The 20,317-nt window shown below is 39.8% G+C and overlaps 1 protein-coding gene and 1 long non-coding RNA gene across 5 annotated transcripts in view; one reads left to right on the top strand and one right to left on the bottom strand.

The window, feature by feature from the left end:
- Positions 1–19,008, top strand: part of AHCTF1 (AT-hook containing transcription factor 1) — a 48,029-nt gene extending 29,021 nt beyond the window's left edge. For 3 of the 4 annotated variants that reach the window (XM_064158688.1, XM_064158689.1, XM_064158690.1), the window contains 16 exons: positions 163–350; positions 1,558–1,702; positions 1,790–1,921; positions 2,574–2,721; positions 2,809–2,959; positions 3,331–3,438; positions 4,151–4,346; positions 4,965–5,162; positions 6,265–6,694; positions 7,748–7,850; positions 8,363–8,466; positions 9,076–9,239; positions 11,561–13,382; positions 13,836–13,969; positions 14,423–14,526; positions 15,146–19,008. In XM_064158688.1, coding sequence (XP_064014758.1) covers positions 163–350; positions 1,558–1,702; positions 1,790–1,921; positions 2,574–2,721; positions 2,809–2,959; positions 3,331–3,438; positions 4,151–4,346; positions 4,965–5,162; positions 6,265–6,694; positions 7,748–7,850; positions 8,363–8,466; positions 9,076–9,239; positions 11,561–13,382; positions 13,836–13,969; positions 14,423–14,526; positions 15,146–15,338 — 4,320 coding nt within the window. In that variant the 3' untranslated portion in view covers positions 15,339–19,008. The remainder of the gene's footprint in view (positions 1–162; positions 351–1,557; positions 1,703–1,789; positions 1,922–2,573; positions 2,722–2,808; positions 2,960–3,330; positions 3,439–4,150; positions 4,347–4,964; positions 5,163–6,264; positions 6,695–7,747; positions 7,851–8,362; positions 8,467–9,075; positions 9,240–11,560; positions 13,383–13,835; positions 13,970–14,422; positions 14,527–15,145) is intronic. The other variant, XM_064158691.1, reaches the window with a different exon arrangement.
- LOC135183556 (uncharacterized) lies at positions 5,960–6,598 on the bottom strand. Its single transcript, XR_010305602.1, has 2 exons — positions 6,425–6,598; positions 5,960–6,337 (listed from the first exon to the last, which is right to left on the bottom strand). It is a non-coding gene; the product is annotated as an uncharacterized LOC135183556 (long non-coding RNA).
- Positions 19,009–20,317: the final 1,309 nt, after the last annotated feature.

Genomic DNA, 20,317 nt, shown 5'->3' with positions numbered 1-20,317 from the left:
TTTTTTTGCAGATCCTTAAGAATTTTTATTTGCATCTCCTGTGTCAAATATTTCATTAATTTGTCATCTGTGTTTATTTAACACTTATTCACCCTTACTTAAGATTTTTGTTGTGTGCCTATATGCATGTATCATAATAGACTTGGTCTCTAACTTCCGCAGAATTCGCTGTCCCTGCTCTTTCATCCAGCTACAATCAAAACTGTGTCGTGGCAACATATGAGGATTATTCAATCCCTCATGTGCCAAGGAGAGCATAGGCGAGCGCTCAGATACATGCAGATGATGAGGCCATCAGTGTCAAGCAGTAGTGAAGTGCGGCTTTTCCTCACTGTGTTGTTGTCCAATAGGTAAAGAAATACATCCCTCCACTTTGGCATTCAAATATTGTGAAAGGTGGCAAGCAAAATACTAAACCATTGCTTAAATGATTCCACAGAGTGGCTGCAGAGCAGCCAGGAAGAAAGGGACCTGGGAGTATTGGTAGACAGAAGAATCATAGAATCATAGAATCAACCAGGTTGGAAGAGACCTCCAAGATCATCCAGTCCAACCTAGCACCCAGCCCTAGCCAGTCAACCAGACCATGGCACTAAGTGCCTCATCCAGGCTTTGCTTGAACACCTCCAGGGACGGTGCCTCCACCACCTCCCTGGGCAGCCCATTTCAATGGGAAATTACTCTCTCTGTGAAAAACTTCCTCCTAATATCCAGCCTATACCTACCCCGGCACAACTTGAGACTGTGTCCCCTTGTTCTATTGCTGGTTGCCTGGGAGAAGAGGCCACCCTCACCTGGCTACAATATCCCTTCAGGTAGTTGTAGGCTGAAGTTGAGCCAGCAATGTGCCCAGGTGGCCAAGAGAGCCAATGGCATCCTGGCCTGCATCAGGAACAGTGTGGCCAGTAGGACAAGGGAGGTTATTCTGCCTCTGTACTCAGCACTGGTCAGGCCACACCTGGAGTACTGTGTCCAGTTCTGGGCTCTTCAAGAGAGATGTTGAGGTGCTGGAACGTGCCCAGAGAAAGGCGATGAAGCTGATGAGAGGCCTGGAACACAGCCCTTTGAGGAGAGGCTGAAGGAGCTGGGGTTGTTTACCCTGCAGAAGAGGAGGCTCAGGGGGGACTTCATTGCTGTCTACAACTACCTGAAGGGAGGCTGTAGCCAGGTGGGGGTTGGTCTCTTCTCCCAGGCAACCAGCAATAGAACAAGGGGACACAGTCTCAAGTTTTGCTGGGGGAGGTATCGGCTGGATGTTAGGAGGAAGTTGTTGGCAGAGAGAGTGATTGGCATTGGAAAGGGCTGCCCAGGGAGGTGGTGGAGACACCATCCCTGGAGGTGTTGAAGAAAAGCCTGGATGAGGCACTTAGTGCCATGGTCTGATTGACTGGGTAGGGCTGGGTGTGCTAGGTTGGACTGGATGATCATGGAGGTCTCTTCCAACCTGGTTGATTCTATGATTCTACACTTCCCTTAAATTTTAAATATAATAATTGGGGGCATATTTTTGCTTATACTATTAATACTCCTTTACATCTTAAAAAAAAATCATTACAGGTGCATGGTGGAGGCGTGGGGTTTGTTGCAGCAACATACCACTAAGTTAAACATAGAAGAGCTGTTAAAGCATATGTATGAAATCTGTCAGGAGATGGGACTGATGGAAGACTTGCTGAAGCTACCTTTCACAGACACTGAACAAGTAAGTATGAATGAGATAAAGATACCTTTATTTAAAAACAAAGTGTCAGAATCATAATGGATTTTTGAAATATGTTGTTTCTCCTAGGAGTGTTTGGAGAAGTTTTTACAGACCAATGCTGGTGTTCAGAATCCTGAATTTCTTTTAGTCTACCATCTGCAGCGTGCCAACTATATCCCAGCACTACAGCTGAATCGGTCAATGAACGTTAATCTTATGGTAAGTGTAAGTTTTATCAAGGGTGCTAGTTTCTGGTAGGTGTTATTCACAGTTTTTGATAGTGCTCAGGAGAAATCCTGCTTTGGATTTTTTTTCTCATGTGAAATTTTGTTAGGAATCTGGGATGCATTTGCTGTTTTCTGGAACCATGGTTTTCCAGTGAACCCAACTTAACAGGTGATCTTGGAAGTTTTAGGTCTTGTATTTGAGAACTTTGATCCAGCCAGAAAGTGTGTATGTAGGTAGCTTTTTTGTACTCGTTTCAATTTTCACAACACTTTGTCCATTTCACAAGTGCCCTGTATATTCAGTCACAGACTCTGTTTCAGGGAAGCCAAGGGAAAGCCTCCTGTTTTATAATAACTCCATTGGAAGACTGCACATGATAACAAGTGTATCAGAATAGGATTTTGCAGAACGTCAAAACTGTTTTAATTGGAAGTTGTAGATTCTACTAAAATTTCAGTCTTCCTCCTGCTTTCCTGAAATTGGCAGATTAAATTGTTGTGTGCTGATGAGTAGAACTTGCTGCTGTTCTGTGCAGTGAATGTATTTTACTGTATCTGCAGAACAAATGTATTGCTAATTAGAAACCACACAGATCTGTGCACTGAATGTCTCCCAGTTTAACTTTATGCTTTTCATTCATCAGAACGACCGAGATCCTCGCTTGAGAGAGCGAGCAGTTGCAAGAAATTCCATATTAGACCAATATGGCAAGATTCTCCCTAGAGTTCAGAGGAAGCTAGCTGAAGAGAGAGCCAGGCCTTACCATTTGCCTTCTTCAATCTTAAGAGAAGGTAATTTTTAGGGGAGAAATGAAACAGACAACTAATCATTGCTTTGATACACAAGACTGATTTTTTTTTTTCCCTTTTCCTTTGCAGTATCAAGACCAAAGCCATTATCAACAGTAACAAAACAAGCTAAGGCAGGAAATTTGCATACAAGATCAACTTTCATCAGTAATGTACTTTCCAAAATTGGAGAAGTATGGTTAGGAAGTGAGCAGAAAAGCAGTGTCTCTCGGTATAATAGGTAAGCGGCCTTGTAACAAAGTTTGGCCTTCCATTTGAATAATATTAGTGTTTCGGCAGCAAGTGCACCTAAAGAAATGTTTGCTGGGCTTTTCTATATGTTCAATTATTTCCAACTAATGATTACCAATAACCTCTTGGTGTATGGATTTTGAGGGACTTGACTGTGTGATCAAACAGTAGTCTTCTACCACTTCCTGCCCACTTTCTGCTTCATTTCTACTATTTATTATTTTACTACGAAATAGGCAGAATTATGGAGAGTGGGGAAAAAAAGCTAATAGTTGTCAGATGGTCAAATCAACTTGAATTCTGGTATATTTGAGCTCGAGAGCTGTGCAAGTCAGTTAGGTTTTCCTCTTTTATTTCTAGTCCTAGAGTTACAGAGCCACCAGTCCTACCACGTCCTCTCCCTGATGCAGAGTTGCGGGATGCGTTTGTTGGGACGCCAGTTACAAAATCAGCACAGAAATGTTCCAGGTACAGTAGATATACAGAATAACCATTGCAAAAAGGAGTTACTTCTCACACATGCTTTATGTATATGAGTGTGTGTATATTTTGCATTTGTCTGCATTGAGTTTTATGTCTGTGAAAGAAAAGCTCAACTTTGGGACACAACTAGGTGGAGAGGTTGAAGTGGTCCTAGTGTTGAAATGTAGGTGAATTTTCTTCTGATGTGAGAATAAACCTAATTTATGCAACTTAAAATTGTATTACTCTTGCCTCAAAAGCAGTAATTTAGGAAATCAGGTAATGAAATTTAAATCATAGAATCATATAATCAACCAGGTTGGAAGAGACCTCCAAGATCATCCAGTCCAACCTATCCCCCAGCCCTATCTAGTCAACCAGACCATGGCACTAAGTGCCTCAGCCAGGCTTTGCTTCAACACCTCCAGGGACAGTGCCTCCACCACCTCCCTGGGCAGCCCATTCCAATGCCAATCACTCTCTCTGGCAACAACTTCCTCCTAACATCCAGCCTATACCTACCCCAGCACAACTTGAGACTGTGTCCCCTTGTTCTGTTGGTTGTTACCTGGGAGAAGAGACCACCCAGTTGAAAAAAAAAAAAAGCCTATAACTTATTAGTGGGCCTGATATGTCCTCCCAAAAGATTTCTTCAATGCAGCATGATTTTTTTTCCCATTTATCTATTTTCCATATTTTAAATTGTTTGTCTTAACAGATTGCTGGATTTGGTGGTTCGTCCTGTTCCTTCAGATTCTGCAGCACAGGGTGGTAGCTGGCAGTCACCATGCAGAGCTTCTACTTCGTTCATGGCATTCAGCCCATTGAAATCAAATATGTATGGTTCCAACTCAGAAAATAATTTTTCAAGAGCACCAGAGTTGAATTTGCTGCAGACTCCTCTTGTGGTTAAGGTTTGTACTTTAAAAAACAAACAAAAAACCAACAAAACTAAATGCACAAAAACCCCCACAACCAAATAGTAAGGACCAGCCAACCCAAAAGCCATGAACTTTGTGTAGAACAAAGCCACCACGTATTTAACACAAGGTGCTGTTGGATTCAATTGGTGGAATATTTTCAGTATGCTTGTGGTTATTGCATTTACCCTCCTTTGGGAAGCAGGATATGGGAATACCCTTGAAGAGGGAAAATTCTGTTGTAAGTTAATGCCATCTGCATGCTGTCCCTTAGCTCTGTGAAATACATCTGTCTTTACTGCATGGAACAAAGTCAGAATTGGGCATTTTGTTTTAAGCTGTTGCTTTGCAGATGTTCATTTTGTATGGCAGTGTCTTCAGCCACTCTAGGGCATCATTTTGACATTAAAAAAGGCAGAAGAAACATAAAAAGTGGAAATTTATTAAGATTTTCATACCTTTGGCAAAAGTGCAGAGGTTAGACAGTTCTCTCTGCTGGTATGAATTCAGTTTGTAATTTAAAATAAAAGCATTGACAAATGAAGTCTTCTGGTGTGAAGATTTAACTGATTTTTTAAAAAATGAAATATTTCTATTTCTTTATGATCATAGAGAGCTAAAATGTTGGCCACATCTGCTCCTGGTTTTCCTGGGTTTACTCCTCAGTCTATTCTCAGATCTAGTCTTCGCACCACACCCCTAGCAACTCCCTCTGCGTCTCCAGGACGATCAGTTACTCCTCCTCTACGAGCAAAGGAACCTAGAATATCTTTCAGGGAAGATGGCTCTAAAGCAAAATGGACTGCTGGGGTAAGCTGGGCTGTGGTTTGTGAGTTTTCCACTTAAAGGCTGTGTAGACACTGATCTTGCTAAAGATTTTTTCAAAATTTGCTTAAATGCTTTTGTTGAGTACCAGAATTGCAAATCAGAATGGCAGACTTGAACTTGGTCAAAAAATGTTAGGTTAGACCATCCACAGCATCTTGTGCCTGCAGGAGCATAAGTGACTCCAACATCTCTTGCTGAAGTGCTTTTAGGAACTGTGATTGCTGCAGATTGCTACTTCAGCTTCCTGCTATGCCTTTTCAAATGTTGGTATGGCAGGAAGGAAAGGAATATGGATAAAGCCAGTTTGGGTTTGTAAGCTTTGCAATTTGAACTGTTTGAAGACAAGAGAAGCCAGGAGCTGCATTTACTTCCAGCCTTTCATTTAAATTATAGTAAAAACAGACTCCTAATGAAGAGTGCTGTACTGTTGCCTGCTGTCTAGCCTTAGACTTCTCAGGTTGGCTTCTCACCTTGAACTATGGATAGCATTCGTATAATCATGGAATGAAGTTGGTCCATCTGAAATTTGGCCCTTTACTCCTCCTGTTGTGTCATTTGGATTCCCTGTTTCAGCTCATGATGCAGTTGCTCTGTAACATGCTGAGAACAGGGGCAGAGTGGGGCATGTGTCAGTACCTACATGTATGAGCTTTCTGCACACATACCAAAAAGCTGTCATAATTTGTATTTTATCGTACCTTTTACTGCCTGTTATAAAGAGCTACTGAACTGTAACAAGGGGCATGCCCTCCTAGATGAAGTTCTTACTAATAACATAGTGTGGCCATATTAATTTATTTGTTCCAAACTACAGGCATAGTGAATGCTAAAGTATTTCAGATGTGAATGCATGTTGAAAAAGCTTGAAAATAAATAGCCTTGAGATGACAGCAGAAACAAGACCTTACCAAAACCCACTTCATCTTAATTCCCCAAGGTCATGTGCTAGAATGGGAATTCATTTTGTAGTCCCTTGCTTAAGATGATGCTTGTAGAACCTAAACTATCAGTATTAGTTGTCCTATAGCTTTGAGAAGAAGCATGTGCATGTTACTTGTAGTGAAACTTCTTTTCTTCTAAATAGATAACAGAAGATGGTAAAGCAGTATCTGGAGCTTCATCTGAGCATCATCATGGAGTGGTGGAGGACTCCTGGTCTGAAAGCAGAAATAAAACAACTCTGTTTACTCTGAGCAATACTGAGGACGCTCATGCTGAAATGGAAGAGTCTTCAGAAAGCATACCTGGAGATGGTTTGGGGACAGTGGATGTCAGCAAAGAAAACAGTAACTTCTCTGCCAGGTCAGACCAAACTACTTTGGAGTATCATGATGCAAAGTCACCAGGAGATTTGGAAGATGATGTCATCTTCATAGCTGCAAAACCAGCTACCTCTTCCACTGAAAAACCTGATGATTTTCACGAATTGAAGAAGGAAGAAGACAGTGAAATGGCTGAAGACAAACCTTTCCAGACAGAACAACTAGGTTCATCAGAACTAGGAAAAGAAGCTGGTGTGTTTCATCCTATGATTACCTAATTTCTGAAGTTTTCAGATGTCTTCAGAAGGTTAAATTACTGATGATTGCAAGAGTTGACAAGGAGTATTCACTAGTGTCCTAGGCACTTCTGTATCCTAGACATTTCAAATTGCCCCTGTGTTCTATGTCCTTTTTTTTTTCAGGTACCCTTGCCATTACCAATATATACTGGTTTTGGCTGACATTTCTTGTGTGTAATTGCAGCTGAGAGGCTGCAGTGATTTGTGCGACTTTTGTGAGGGATATGAGTTGAAAGCTTAGGCTTCTGGTTATGTTTTAGGAGTAATTGTGTGGGCTACAGGATTTTTACAGCAAGGTTAGTGTATGATATGCTTTGACTAGATAGATTTTTCCTTTTTAAAGTTTTTTTTCTAACCACTGGGTTAGTGCTCAGTTAAATCATTTGCTCGAGTCTGCTTGTGTGTCTGTTTCTCATTGCAGCTACGTTTGCTCCTTTTGCTGGCTCAGTAGCTTGTGCAGCTTTCAGCAAACCTTTCTTTCAGCTGGCCTTTGGTAATTCAGCTTAACTGAACGCATTCAAGCCAGTCCAAGCACCGAGGATGTGTTCATACAAGCAGGTGTGCTGGTATACTAGAAGAGGTACAGCTCACTACCTTGTGAGCAGTGACAAAGAGCTGGTGGTGAAAGTAGTGTGGGAGCAGAGAGGAAGTGTACAAACACTGCTAGTCAACTGTGTTGACAAATAGCATTCAATTCGTTCATCTCTCTGTTAAAAAATTTGCTGTTCCATGCTGTGTGTAGAGATAATGGCTGGATCTGGAAACAGCAGATAGTAGAAGAAAAGAGAGATGTTTCCAAAAGTGAACCTGTTGAGATAAAACCAGATTAGCAAGTGGTTGAGTTTCAGCACCACCAGTTAATCACTAGAGGAAAGAACAAGAAAAATACCTTAGGTGCATTCTCATGGTAATGAAGTCAAGAAAGGAAAGTGTAATGAGATGAAAATACTCAAAGAGAATCCCTGTGCCTGAGGGAAGTCATCCATCTGTCTATCTGGTTTTGTAGGATGTGTGGAAGAATCAAATGCTGAATATCTTATCCTTCCAGAGGGTGGTCAGTTGGTGTTTAAAGCTGCTGAGGCTGCTACTTCTGGGACTGCAAGTGAAGGGTAAGTTTATAAAATAGATGCATCTTTGCTTTCACATAACATGTAACTGCAGGCTTTCCTATGTTTGAAAATTATTTTAACCTTGTATTGGCTCTTTCCTGTGTTCTTAAATGTAACAGCTCTTCTTTCTGTCTGTGGAGAGAACTGATTTGGCTGCCAATTTGGGCCTTTTTTTCTAAAATCACTTCAGACACTAACATGGTGTGGAAGACTTCATTCAGCAGGTTATATAAACCTTCATACAGCCCTGCTTTTCACTGAAAATTGTGTAGCTAAAGAGTACACCTGAGATGCCTGTAACTTTAGTGGGTTTATTTGGCGTTTTGAATTGTTTCTGGCACTGTTTTGTACACTTCCTTTGGTTGGCTTTTTGTTTAGTTTGTTATTTCTGTTATGGTTTTGGATTGTATTTTTTAGACTGGAAGGTTTTATAGGGAGAAAGTAATCTGTAAAAGTTCTTTGAGGTTTATTTTGGAGCTTTATAATTAATGTCTCTCTTTCTGTTCTTGAAGCGAAACGAACAACCTGGAGTCCCAAATGTCCTCATCGGAAGAAAAACCCTTACCAAGTGCAACAAATCCACAGCTTTCTGAATCAGTGGAGGCAGACAGTGAAAGTATGTACAGTGTTGGAGATATGTGAGTTAAGGTAGCTGAACTCCTTAAGTAGAATGTGTAGTTTGCCATACCACTACAGGTGTCTCAGACTGAAGTAGTAGTGTGTTACTGCTAATTTTCCTTAAACTGTAGAGAGCATCCCTTCCTCAAACAAGGTCCTTGAAGCAAATGCATAATGAATGTTCCTATTCTTCCTCTTCTTACTGAGAAAATTGATATAATGATCCCTCCTCCTAATATTTTAAATTCTTTGTTTTAATGCTATGCACCACTACTAGTCTGCCTGCTGTGGGATCTGCTGCTGGAGTTACCATTTTAAAGGATGCAGTCTTAGTATTGAAGCTATGAGAATAGCTATCGGTGCTCCTTTCCTCTGTTGTTCTTTTTCTATGTGAACTTGCCAGCTTTTTTTTCCCTTTCTGCTTGCCTTTTGAGTTGTTGTTGTTGTGAGTTTTTTACCAGCTTCTGCTTTATGGAGAAAGTCCACTGTATGTTGCAGGACGGAGAACTGTATTGTTGGCTCTTGCTCCCTCTGTTACTTTTTATTGCTTAAATTTGTGTCATAATTATATCACAGGTAAGTTAAAATTTATCTGAATCTCTTCCAGATGTGTTAAGTATCCGTGACAGTGAGGATGTGGTCAGTGATTACTACGAAGAGAAGTGTGTGGATTTACCTAAAGAAAGTAACCTAGAAGCAGCTGAAGTTGAAGAAGTTACACAGGAAGAAAGGACTGTTTCTAGCAATCTTTCTAAAACTGAGGAAATGAATGTAAGTGAACTATTTTCCTATTTACACTTTGCTAATTGAGGACAGTGCTGTCTTATTGACAATTACAAGGCACACAAAACCCTTTCAGTTTCTTGACCTGATTAACACAAGTTAAAACCTCATTAGGTAAGGGCAGATACATTTTTTTCTCCTATGCATTTTCTGTACCTAGAACACAGAATAGAACCTGTCAAGACCTGAGCCTTTGAGTAATAGTAGAAAACAAAAGACCTAATGTGTTTTTTTTTTTAATAACCATGTTTTCATTTATTTTACTAGAACTTAAACCCTTTTTTATCTGACCTAAAACATAAATAGTTATAATATTAAGGAACCTAAGAAGAGCTGGGGAGTGCAACTTTTTGATAACCATTTACCAAATGACAAAAAGATGTGGGAACCAAACTGATTTTTTAGAATGGTGTAGGTACTAAGATTGTTTATTATTAGTTCCTTATTAACATAAACAGAATTCCCAGTAATGGCTTCATTTCAGTATCAGGATATTTTCAGCTACCTAAAACCTTTTAGTCTAAGAACTCATTTTTGTAGTATCTCAACTTTGTGAAATAGAAACTGTAAAAGATTATTCACATGGACTGAAAGTTAGAACTACAGTGTCTCATGTTTTTACTCGTTGTTCTTGGTTCTACTGGGGCTGATGGATTCATTGTGGATGGCCTCTTAAGTGCCATATAGGGTACACTGTTAGTTTCATGTAGGATTATATTCACAGGAATTAATAATAGAGTGAAATACAACCCAAAATATAGGTATACCATGTATAGATTGGTCTCATGTAACAGGAAAGTTTTTTTAAGTGTCTTAAGATTTCAGGCAGTCACTTCTTTAGCTTATGTTGGCTTGAGCATTTTGGACAACACTGTAGAGAAGATGATTATAGACTTGGAAAGACATAAATTATTTAGAGAGTAAATGGAAAATCTGCTCTGGGAAGAAGGGAGCAACAAGTACATGAGACAGTTGCAAAGGTTCTGCAGACATTCATGTAGTACAGTAAAAGTGTTTCTGCTTTCATTATAACTGGTTCTCACTGATTTCTGTGCAAGCCTTTCTTTGGCTTGTTGACCTTCACTGAATTTAAGACAAAGTACTTAGTGTGTTCTTGTTTGTAGAATTGAAGCATAATGGGGAAGTTTATGCAAACTGTTACGCCTTTAGTTTTGAAGCATGGCATGTTGCTCTGATGCTTTAGCAACTTTTGACAAGACAGCAAGAAAATAATCACAGAAACATACAGGTGGGACAAGACCCTCAGGATCACCAAGTCCAACCTATGACACTACTGTACAAGATTGATCTTAAACCATATTGCTAAGCACCACATCCAAATGACCCTTAAACACATCCAGGGTCAGTGACTCCACCACCTCCCTGGGCAACTCATTCCAGTGCCTGACCACTCTCTCTGTGAAAAACTTTTTCCTAATGTCCAGTCTAAACCTACCCAGTCTCAGCTTGTGGCCATTCCCCCTTGCCCTGTCTCTAATTACCTGTGAGAAGAGACCAGCACCAGCCTCTCCATGATGTCCCTTCAGGTAGTTGTAGACAGTAGGTTCTCTGGAGAGTGCCTTTAATTGACTTCTTTCTGCTGCTGTTGGCTAGCCAGACAAAGATCTTCACATATAGATTAAATTATTGTGACCATCTGAGTTACTTGTAAGTACCTAAGAGATAGTAAATTTGTTCTCCACATAAGAGCTTGAGTATCTCCTGTGGCTCTAGAAGGAAAGACTCAGTACAGGGGAAGTACAAAGTGAAGGTGTTCAGAATATGTGTTGTCTCATACCATCCAAGTGATTCCATAAAGTGTGGTGTTGAGTTGCTGGATGTGGTACCTGGCCACTTTGATTGTTTCCATCACAACTATGATTACTGAAACATTAAACTTTGGGGACATAATTGTATTTGACTATCTTAGAGATAGAGTTGGTCACTTGGCATGGATTTGTAGTTAGTCAAGAAGGCACTGCAATGTGATGACTGCTGCCAGTTATGTGTACAGCTTGTATTGTGAAACTGCTCACTTTGTTCAAGAGTGGTGGCAATTCACTAGTCACAAAGAGAAATCTCAGAAATTAAGCAGGTGACTGCACACACTGAACATCTGTTCTCTGTCCCTCAAACGCATAAACTCTTACCAGTAGTGAGGAGCTTGTCAAATGTTTCCAACTTGCATTCTGTGGCGATGTGAAAGGAAAAACAGCATTTCCCTGTCCTCGGTTTTATCTAGCTCAGTTTATAGTTAGCCTTGTTTGATAATCAATATTGCATTAACAGATTGTTTCTTTTGTCTTTAGGTTACTGAAGCTAGTGCAGTCAAAGCACAAACCGCAGAAGTTGCACCCAGAACATCACCATGCAGTGAACCCCAGCCATCAGGCAGTCTTCAATACTACGATGCTATAGAGCAGCAGTTTGCATGTGATGTGCCTGATGCAGGGGATGGTGAATGTGATGCAGCTGAGGGAGACGCAGAGCTTTTTATATCTCAGAGTAATTTTACTTTAGTCTTGGAAGGAGAAGAAGGTGAAGCAGAGGTGGGAGACCCTACATTAATAGAAGCTTCTAAAGCAACTGGCCCAACAGAAGAAAAACTTGTGAACAGTTTAGGAAATACTGCAAAGCAAGAACATGCTACAAACTCAGTGTCCACTGTCACTAGTGATCAGGAATCTCAAAATGCTGCAGAGTCGCTCCCATACGTTCCCGAACCCATTAAGGTGGCAATTGCTGAGAACTTACTGGATGTAATCAAAGACACAAGAAGTAAAGAATTTACATCTGAAGTTGTAGAACAATCTTTTCATGAAACCATAGGTAAAAAGGTAACTAGATTCCAGAAGGCAAAAGCCTTAACAAGTGTGCCAGAAGGAGCGGAAGAGGAAACCAGTAGACATCAAGTGGAGTATGCCATCACTCCTAGAACACGCACAAGAGGGCAACTGAGTAAAAGCATTCCATCTGCAGGTGCTCCTGAGCAACTACTGAAGACAGACAGACCAGTTCTGTTTGCACTGTCTCCCAGGAGAAGTACCAGGCGAACAAAAGAGGCATCTGAGACTTCTAATCTTCAAACAGAAGATGTGCAAGATGAGCAAATACCTGTGACGCCTGTTACTCCTAGGAGAGGTAGGAAGCCTAAGCAGACTAATGCAGAAAAAGCAGAAAGCAGCCATTCTGATGGACAAACGTTGCCCATTAGTATGCAGTCCATAGCTGTTACTCCAAGAAGAGGATTAAGGAGGATAAAGGAAGCTGCATCAGAGCTCTTGGAAGAGGCTGATATGGAAACTTCTTTTGCTGAAGGTGTAATTGCTTCTGGTACTCCCAAAAGGATTAGAGGAGGAAAAAAAGGTTCAGCAGGAGATAAAGAAACTGGCCAGATTGACACTGATAATAAGGTTAAAAAAGTAGCCAGTCCCAGCAGAAGTGCAAGAAAAGTGAAAAACGTTAATTTACAGTTAACTGAGAATGTTGTGAAGGATGAAGAGGTGCAGCCTAGTGACCAAGTCCTTCTACCCGTGCCAACTAAAAGAGGCAGAAGAAAAAAGATGAGTTCATCAGAATTTTCAGAAAATGTTGATCTTGAGCAGTCTAAGTTGTCACTTTCTCAAACAGAACTAAAACTTCCTGTCACTCCAAGGAGAAGTGCTAGGAAAGGGGCACAAAATCTCTTGGCAGACACAGAAGCTCTCTCTACTCAGGAAGAAGTACGTTCAGGTGCAAAAGTAGAAACACTTGGTACTCCTAGGAGAACAAGAAGAGCTCCCCGTGCTAAACCAGAAAGAATGGACACTCATGAGCAAACACCTGCACAGCCAAATGAGGAACCGGCCACACCCAGGACCACAGGAAGGACAGGACGTCGGGGCAGAAAGGGACGATCGCTATTAGAGGAGGGCACAAGAGAGGAGGTCCTCCCCCAAGGACCTGATGGTAGTCCTTTGCTGCTTGAAGACATGAACCCATCAGGACACAATGAAGCATCAAGAACTTTAACAGATCGTATTACAAGAACTCGATCTCAGAAAACTGCCACGCACCAGAAACTGTCTGCTGAGGAAAACGAATCCTTCCTTTTCTCTCCTCCTCTCACAAAGCTCACAAAGAAACTTAGAGGTAGGTGCACTAAATTTATACACTAAATAGTGCATATTGCTGTTTTGTAAGCCACAGGAAACAGGCTGTGATGGTGGCTTTACTGTAGAGACTGTGCAACATCAAAAATACTGGAAAGAGCCAATTGATCTTTTTACTGAACTCTACACGACTTGCTGGGGAGTTGTGGTGGAAACAGACAAGGAGGCTGGTCAGGGTAGAGTGAAATGAAATGTAAGCCGAATTTGGTGATGAGCTTTAATTTCTGTCAGTTTGGAAAGTTGGAGGATATCTGCTAATATGTGATTACCAAGTAGAACCAGGGGAAAAATACCTTCACAATAAGTGTTTATAAACCTGGTTGGACTTTTTATTTCAGGAAGCTACGTTGCTCTTGATTATTAACTGTAATTTAACATCATTGTCTCTTATGTATAAATGTACATGCATAGTAACAGTGCATTGTCATTGTAGCTGGAAAAACAGACCACACCGTGCAGCTCAAGGACTTAGACCCGGACTTGTCTTCTCAGTTTGTTTTTTCACCCCCTCTTTTGAGATCACGGAGGAAAAATGTATCTGGCACTTCCGAAATTGTGAAAGAACCAGTAAGTAAAAACTCTTAGTCTCATGTTTTTGACTTCATCTCTGTACCACTTTTCCAAGTTACACTTTTCAATGCCTTGCCTTTTTCTTTGCAAGTATAGCTAAAAAAGGAGAGCTTTAAATTAATCAACTAAACTTTTTTTTTTTCTTTCTTATTTTCCTTTATGAAAACTAGCTACAAAAATCAAATTTAAATCAGTGTAAGTCAAGAATTAGAAAGTATTGCTTTGCCTTGAACAGAAGGTTTTCTTCAAACTTGCTTGGTCTGCTGTTAATTTCAGAATTTGAATTTCAGTATTGTACAATAATTAGAGATGGAAGTTTTGGTTTTGCAGAGGGGAACTGTAATACTTTTGGCAATAGCTTTGGCATAACATCTACGTGAAAGAAACTTTGTGTTCTCTAGAAGTGTTAAAAGCAGCCACATGAGTAACATTTTTTTTGCCTTAACATAGGACCTTCCAGCTAAAGAAGAGGATACCAAATCCATAGAGTCTGTGGGAAAGGAAAAAGTGAAGAGAGGTAGAACTGCAAAATCAAAAGTGAAGAAAGCAAGCAAGTATGAAATTATTTTTGAACACTTAGTTGCACTCCTTTGGTAGTGCTTCAGCTGTTAGCCCACAATTTTTTCTCTTCCTCACTTGCTGTGCAGTTCTGCTCTGACTTAATGAGCCTGTCCAGCTTGCTGGCCTAATAGGCACTTTTTTTTCCCACTCAACAGTGTAGTATTCTAAAGGAAATGAAGAGAGGGGAGAGAAAAGGGCAAGTGTATATACTCTATGCAGTGATGGCATGCTCTTATATTGTCTTGTTTCACCATATGAAACCACACTCTTACGGTCTTTAGTTCCTTCTACAAGGCAGGAGTAGGCCAGAAAATGAGTAAAGAAAACTCACTTCTGGATGTGTTTTCTGCTTCCTTCTGGAAAACTGGGCACTTTTGCTGTTTAAAAGGTGGAGTGGAGGGCTCTGAAGGCTCATCTGAATAGTTGCTGAGAATGCAGTTGCTGGGAAAGCAAAAGGAAGATTGGTTTTGTACCTTTTCTGCCTTGATCTTATTTACAAAGCAGCCTGTGAATAATTCTTTGGTGTTGAGTTTGTAATTCGAGAGGGTCTTTTTCCTCTCCAAAGTTCTGTTGGTACTAAACCCACCAATTTGATACTTCACTTTCTTTCAGAACCGCAAGAAAAGAAGGTTCTTGGTCACCTCCACCGGTGGAAATCAAACTAATCTCTCCCTTTGTAAGTCCAGTGGATGGAACAAAAAGCAAACAGAAAGAAACAGCAGAAGTGGCAGAGAAGACTCTGCGAAAGAACAAAAAAAGACTGACTAACTTTCCAAAGCCAGTTGTGCGCCGGAAGATGCTGTAACTGCTTTTTTTTAAGTTTATAATCTACACCACTGTTTGTAAAGTCATCAAAATTGTGTGGATTAGTAAAAAAGATTAAAAAAAAAACAACAAACAAAAACCAAACCTAATTTGGGAGAGATAATTTATATAAATTATTGTAAAATTTCATAAACAAATGGTCTTCAATAAGTAGCTCCATATGGAGTGTGATTTCCTCAGTCAATGCAGTTTTCTATTTTATATTAAGACTTCATACATTTATATAATATGTAAATACAGCTTATTTTAGGAATGTTAAATAAAAATGTATACTTCACAATATGCTTACTGTCTTACAGCTTTTTGAGGGAATAACGGGACGGCCTGTGTCGCTCTGAAATGTTAATCTTGGTTGCCGAGGCCAAAAGCTTTTTAAGCTTAGAAAAGTTTGCTTGCAGTTCCCCAAACAAGTTAAGCATTTAAAATGTGCTAGTTTTAAGTTTCATAAATAATGGTTGACATTTCTGGCACAAATAATTGGGTCCCGCAATACAAAGCGGTAGTTCCTTACGGTCACGGTAAAGTTGTACTGTATCGAAAGCAGAATGTAAGCAATTGCATTTTAAGTTGTGCAATATTTTGTTTTTAATTTGTCTTAATTTTTTTGGGAAAGCTGCTCTTTAGTTGATGAAACTAGATCACACCTCAGATGTTTCTCTGTTTTTCTTTTTTTTTTTTTACAATTTGTTGTCAGCGAAAAATTTACTGCAGAAAGTGCAATGCTTCCAATAGCATATGAAATTAAAAGAGATGTTACCCACATTACTTTGAAATCTGAACTAAAATTATTTTTCATAGTTACTAAAAATGCTACTATAAATGATTCTTGTCTGTAAACATATTTTGCAGCATTTGAAGCCTGCATATCACAGCACTGAAAAACCAGATAGTAAAGCTAACGACGGTCTGGAAAAGGTACACAAATGTACAGGTATCTTAGTTGCAAACAATATTTTTTTGAGTGATTATTTCATTAATAATCTTGGGTTATGGAGTAAATGTCCCTGTGAAGCTTCAATTTATAAACTCAAAAAACTATTCTTTTAAAAGCAGTACTATTTTGATGTGCAGTCTTTTAGACAATGGATTATTTTTATGTATGTTAATTTATATATGGATGCAACTGGGAAGACTACAGAATGGTGGAACCTGACATTAAACTTTTTAATTAGTAAAAACTACCATGGTTACTCTAAGAAATAATTTATTTGTGAACTCTAATACCTTGTACATGGTGGATGAATGTATTACTAACAGACTAAACTTGTGAAAGAAGCTTCTAGGGCTGTGATTTTTCTGTCTCAGAACAGATCATTCTAGAGAAACAGTTGCATGCACCTGGATATTTTTCACCTTGAGAGTACTCATGACTGAATGAAAGCCTAAAAATAAAATGCCAAATTTTGGACAGTGTGAAAGTGGCAGTTTCAGAGAGACCTTTCAGTCAGGTTAGTAATTATTTACTCTGTTTTGTACTTGAACTACACTATAAATATGGGCAAAGATGAAGGGGTGGGCAAATTCTAGCAATATTTTTTTTAACTCATATTGTACAGAAATGCAGTGGCTAGCTCAGAAAGTGGGGTAAAAGAACTTTCAAAAGTGGATGTCAGCTCTAAATGTATGTTTTGCATTGTGCATATTTATAAAAGGCTCCAATTCATGATCAAACAGAATTGACATGAAATGCTAGTGAAGATAGCTTCATGGTTTTAACATGCTTCTTATTTATACTTGCAGTCTATTTTTGGTATGGAAATAAATTGGAACAAATGAAAACACAATATTAGCTAATTTTATTAATGATTTGTAGTAAATTTTAAGCCCTTGATTTTATAACCAGTTCAGCTGAATTACCTTCATTTGGTAGTGCTTTGGAGAAATGAAGAAAGCAATAGTGGTAACAAGAAAATCAGCATGAGATTTAATAGCTTCCTAAAGGTTTGTAATGGTCTAGTAATTTTTTACTTTAAACAGGTGTTAATAGAATTATCTGTTCAAATGTTTTTCTCCGTGGTTTTTTCAGTTACTTAGATTCAGCACATGGTTCTTGAGTGCTGACCAGTTTCCCTAGGGAGCAGTTTAAAAAGGAATGTACATGTAATATGCAACAAGGAGTGGGATTTCAGGAAGTTGAAGGACATAGATGGAAACTGAAGGAAAAAACAGACACTTGGAATTGAGAGCCTGAGAAAAGGAATAGCAGCTAGCTGAGTGTCAAGATAGCAACTCAAAGATGGGTGTAATGGAGAAAGCCTGAGAAAAGGAATAGCAGCTAACTGAATGTCAAGATAGCAACTCAAAGATGGGTATAATGGAGAGAATTGTTTCTGCTTGGGTGGGTTTTGTGTAGGCTTGCTATCAGCATGTGAAGGATAGATTTCAAAAGATCATTTCAGCAAGGGTGAGAAAGATCCAGGACACTGGCAGCAAGGATAAATTGCCTTTTAAAAGCTTAAAATGGCTTAGGGGTGAGTGGCTGAGCAAGCTAGGAGGCTTCACCAAGAAATGAAGGTGTTTGCACATGTATCTGAGAGGGAGATAATGTTTATAGTGCCAGAGAAGGGCATGATGGACCTGTGAAAGAAAGGGGCAGTGCATTGTGGTGGATGCATGCAGAAGGCTATAGAGCAGAAATCCTCTTGTGAGCAAGGGGAGAATTTTCCAGGAGCTCCTCAGTAGTTATTTCATTACTAAAGTGAGCAATTCTGGGAAATTTGCTTGAGAAGTCTGTGGGATTTCTTTTCTAGTCCTAAATAAAAGCTGGACATTTCCTGAAGTGTTTTGATGCATCTACTTTCATTCTAATGTCAGACTGCTAATTAATTGTGCATCTGTATTTTGGGAGCTGTAATGCCACTAGAAGGTTGCCTTAGGATAGCAGACTCACCTTTCAGAAAGAATAAAAGTAGGTGTAATGGCAGTTTTTACTTCCAGGCAATGTTAATTAGGGCTGTTGTTACAATGGAATCTTGTGAATAAAATAAATGTTTCAATAGAAGTGGTTCTCTGAGTTACTTCAGAGAGTTAACACAAATATTCATAAGAGTTTGTTCTTCAGGTAGCTAGAAGCCAAGGCTGATGAAAGTATTCACTCCAGGTTATGGCATGAAGGAGACTTAACAGCAAATCTGTTTTACTTTTGATAACTACTTGGTGCTTTCAGCACTGCTTCACGTTGACTTGGTTTATTTGCCTTAGTGTTTGTATCTGGCCAGTGTGTAGATGAGTTTGCAGATAACTAAGTAGTTTAATCCCCCATCAGAACTTCCTCTCATGGAAGACTACTCTCAGGGTTGTCAGTGCAATAAGTTTATTTGCTGCAACTGCGTCAGCTCCCATGTAACTACAAGGAGAAGCCAATCCATAGTTTCTCATGATTTGTAACCTATTGGCCTAGGCCAGTCTAAAAATACTATGGACTAATAGAATTTCAAATAATAAGACAGTATTTCTTTGTTGTTTTTTTTTTTTGTGTGTGGTGGTTGTTGTACTTAACTGTGCAAAACTTAACAGGTTTCCATTCCAGGAATGCATTTTTCACCAAAGTAGTCAAGATAATTAGTCTCTTTGATATGCCTGGAGATAAATGTACCATGGCTCCCTTTGAATTGAAGCTGTTCCTAAAATAAAATGCATTTTCCAAAGCACTGCTGTGTGGATGACCAATATGTGAGGGAGAGGGGAAAATGCAGGCTGCTGTTACTGATGTGTCTGTTCAGTCAGGTCGCTTACTCCTCGGCTGTGTATCCTCTGGCATGGTTCAAGAGCAGACTTCTCCTACAGTAGTCACTGGTGTGGTGTGTATTGCTGTTGAAGTTGGGTTTAATCCAGAGTAAAACATGACTGGTGAATGACTGATTGCTTGTATTTAGATTCCTCAATTGTCATTCTAATAGAGAAGGATGCAGGAAGGAGATATGTGATTTCTATCAACATCAACGGCACAAGCATATATGACCCTAAGAATCCAGGGCACAGGAAAGCTTATCTCAGCAGGATCCAACAGTCAGGCAGGCCAGGTAAGACTTTATTCAACAAACCAACTAAAAGTAGTTTTGGCTAATGCACAGATGTAGAGTGGGCAGTTTGTTTCCCTCCCATTATTAACACTCATGTAAGTGTTATGGACGTGGCTGGCATTTATCAGTGGACTGGTCTGAAGCACTATCTAGATTCTGCCCACATCTGTCATCCTGGAACTCAGAACTGCTGTCAAGCATGTTTGCAAGTCTTGATTCCTGGTTTAAATTTTTAGTGGGGACACTCCAACCAGGCAGCAGTGACTTTATGTACATTTACTTGCTCATCTCTGAAAAGGATGTTTTGTAGACAGAAGTTGTTCAAGACCTTGGTCAAGGAGTGCTGCAGTACCCTGGCAAGGTTATGCCTCTCTGCTGCCATATGGGCAGTGCAGCTCAGGGAAGAGCACTTCAATAGCTGAATACAGTGCAAACAGTGACCTGGTGTGTGAAAAGCTCTTCAAAGCCACCTGGAATCAAGAAAAGAGCAATCAAGCACTACCAGGTAGGATTAGCACAAAGTGACATTTATTTCCCAGATCTTTCCAGACTGTACTCAGTTCATTTCCAATTAGTGAAAATACGACTATGGAGCAGCTTCCAGTACAAACCTATAGAGCAGCATTGAATGCAGTGCAGCTAGAGCTACAGATAAACCCTAAAAATCATCATTTGTCACAGGTGATGCCTGACTTGAGAAACAAAATTGTTAGCTTTTAGTAAACTCTCTTTTTTAACAGCTGTTCAAACACTGGTCTCCCTTGCACAGGCTATCGATGACAAAATCTCTGCAGCACCTCAGTAAAGTCATGCTTGCTTCTGTACACCTTTATAGTGTAGAGCAGCTTTTGTATGCCATGCCTCTCTGTAGAGTAGGAGTGATGTAAAAAACATCACACCCTGCAGTACAGCTTTTGGACCTGCTGGATGCACCCAC

This window comes from Pogoniulus pusillus, chromosome 18 (assembly GCF_015220805.1).
Source record: "Pogoniulus pusillus isolate bPogPus1 chromosome 18, bPogPus1.pri, whole genome shotgun sequence".
NCBI lineage: Eukaryota > Metazoa > Chordata > Aves > Piciformes > Lybiidae > Pogoniulus > Pogoniulus pusillus.
The sequence above is the reverse complement of the archived record's forward strand: the minus strand, read 5'-3'. Positions and strand labels throughout refer to the sequence as shown.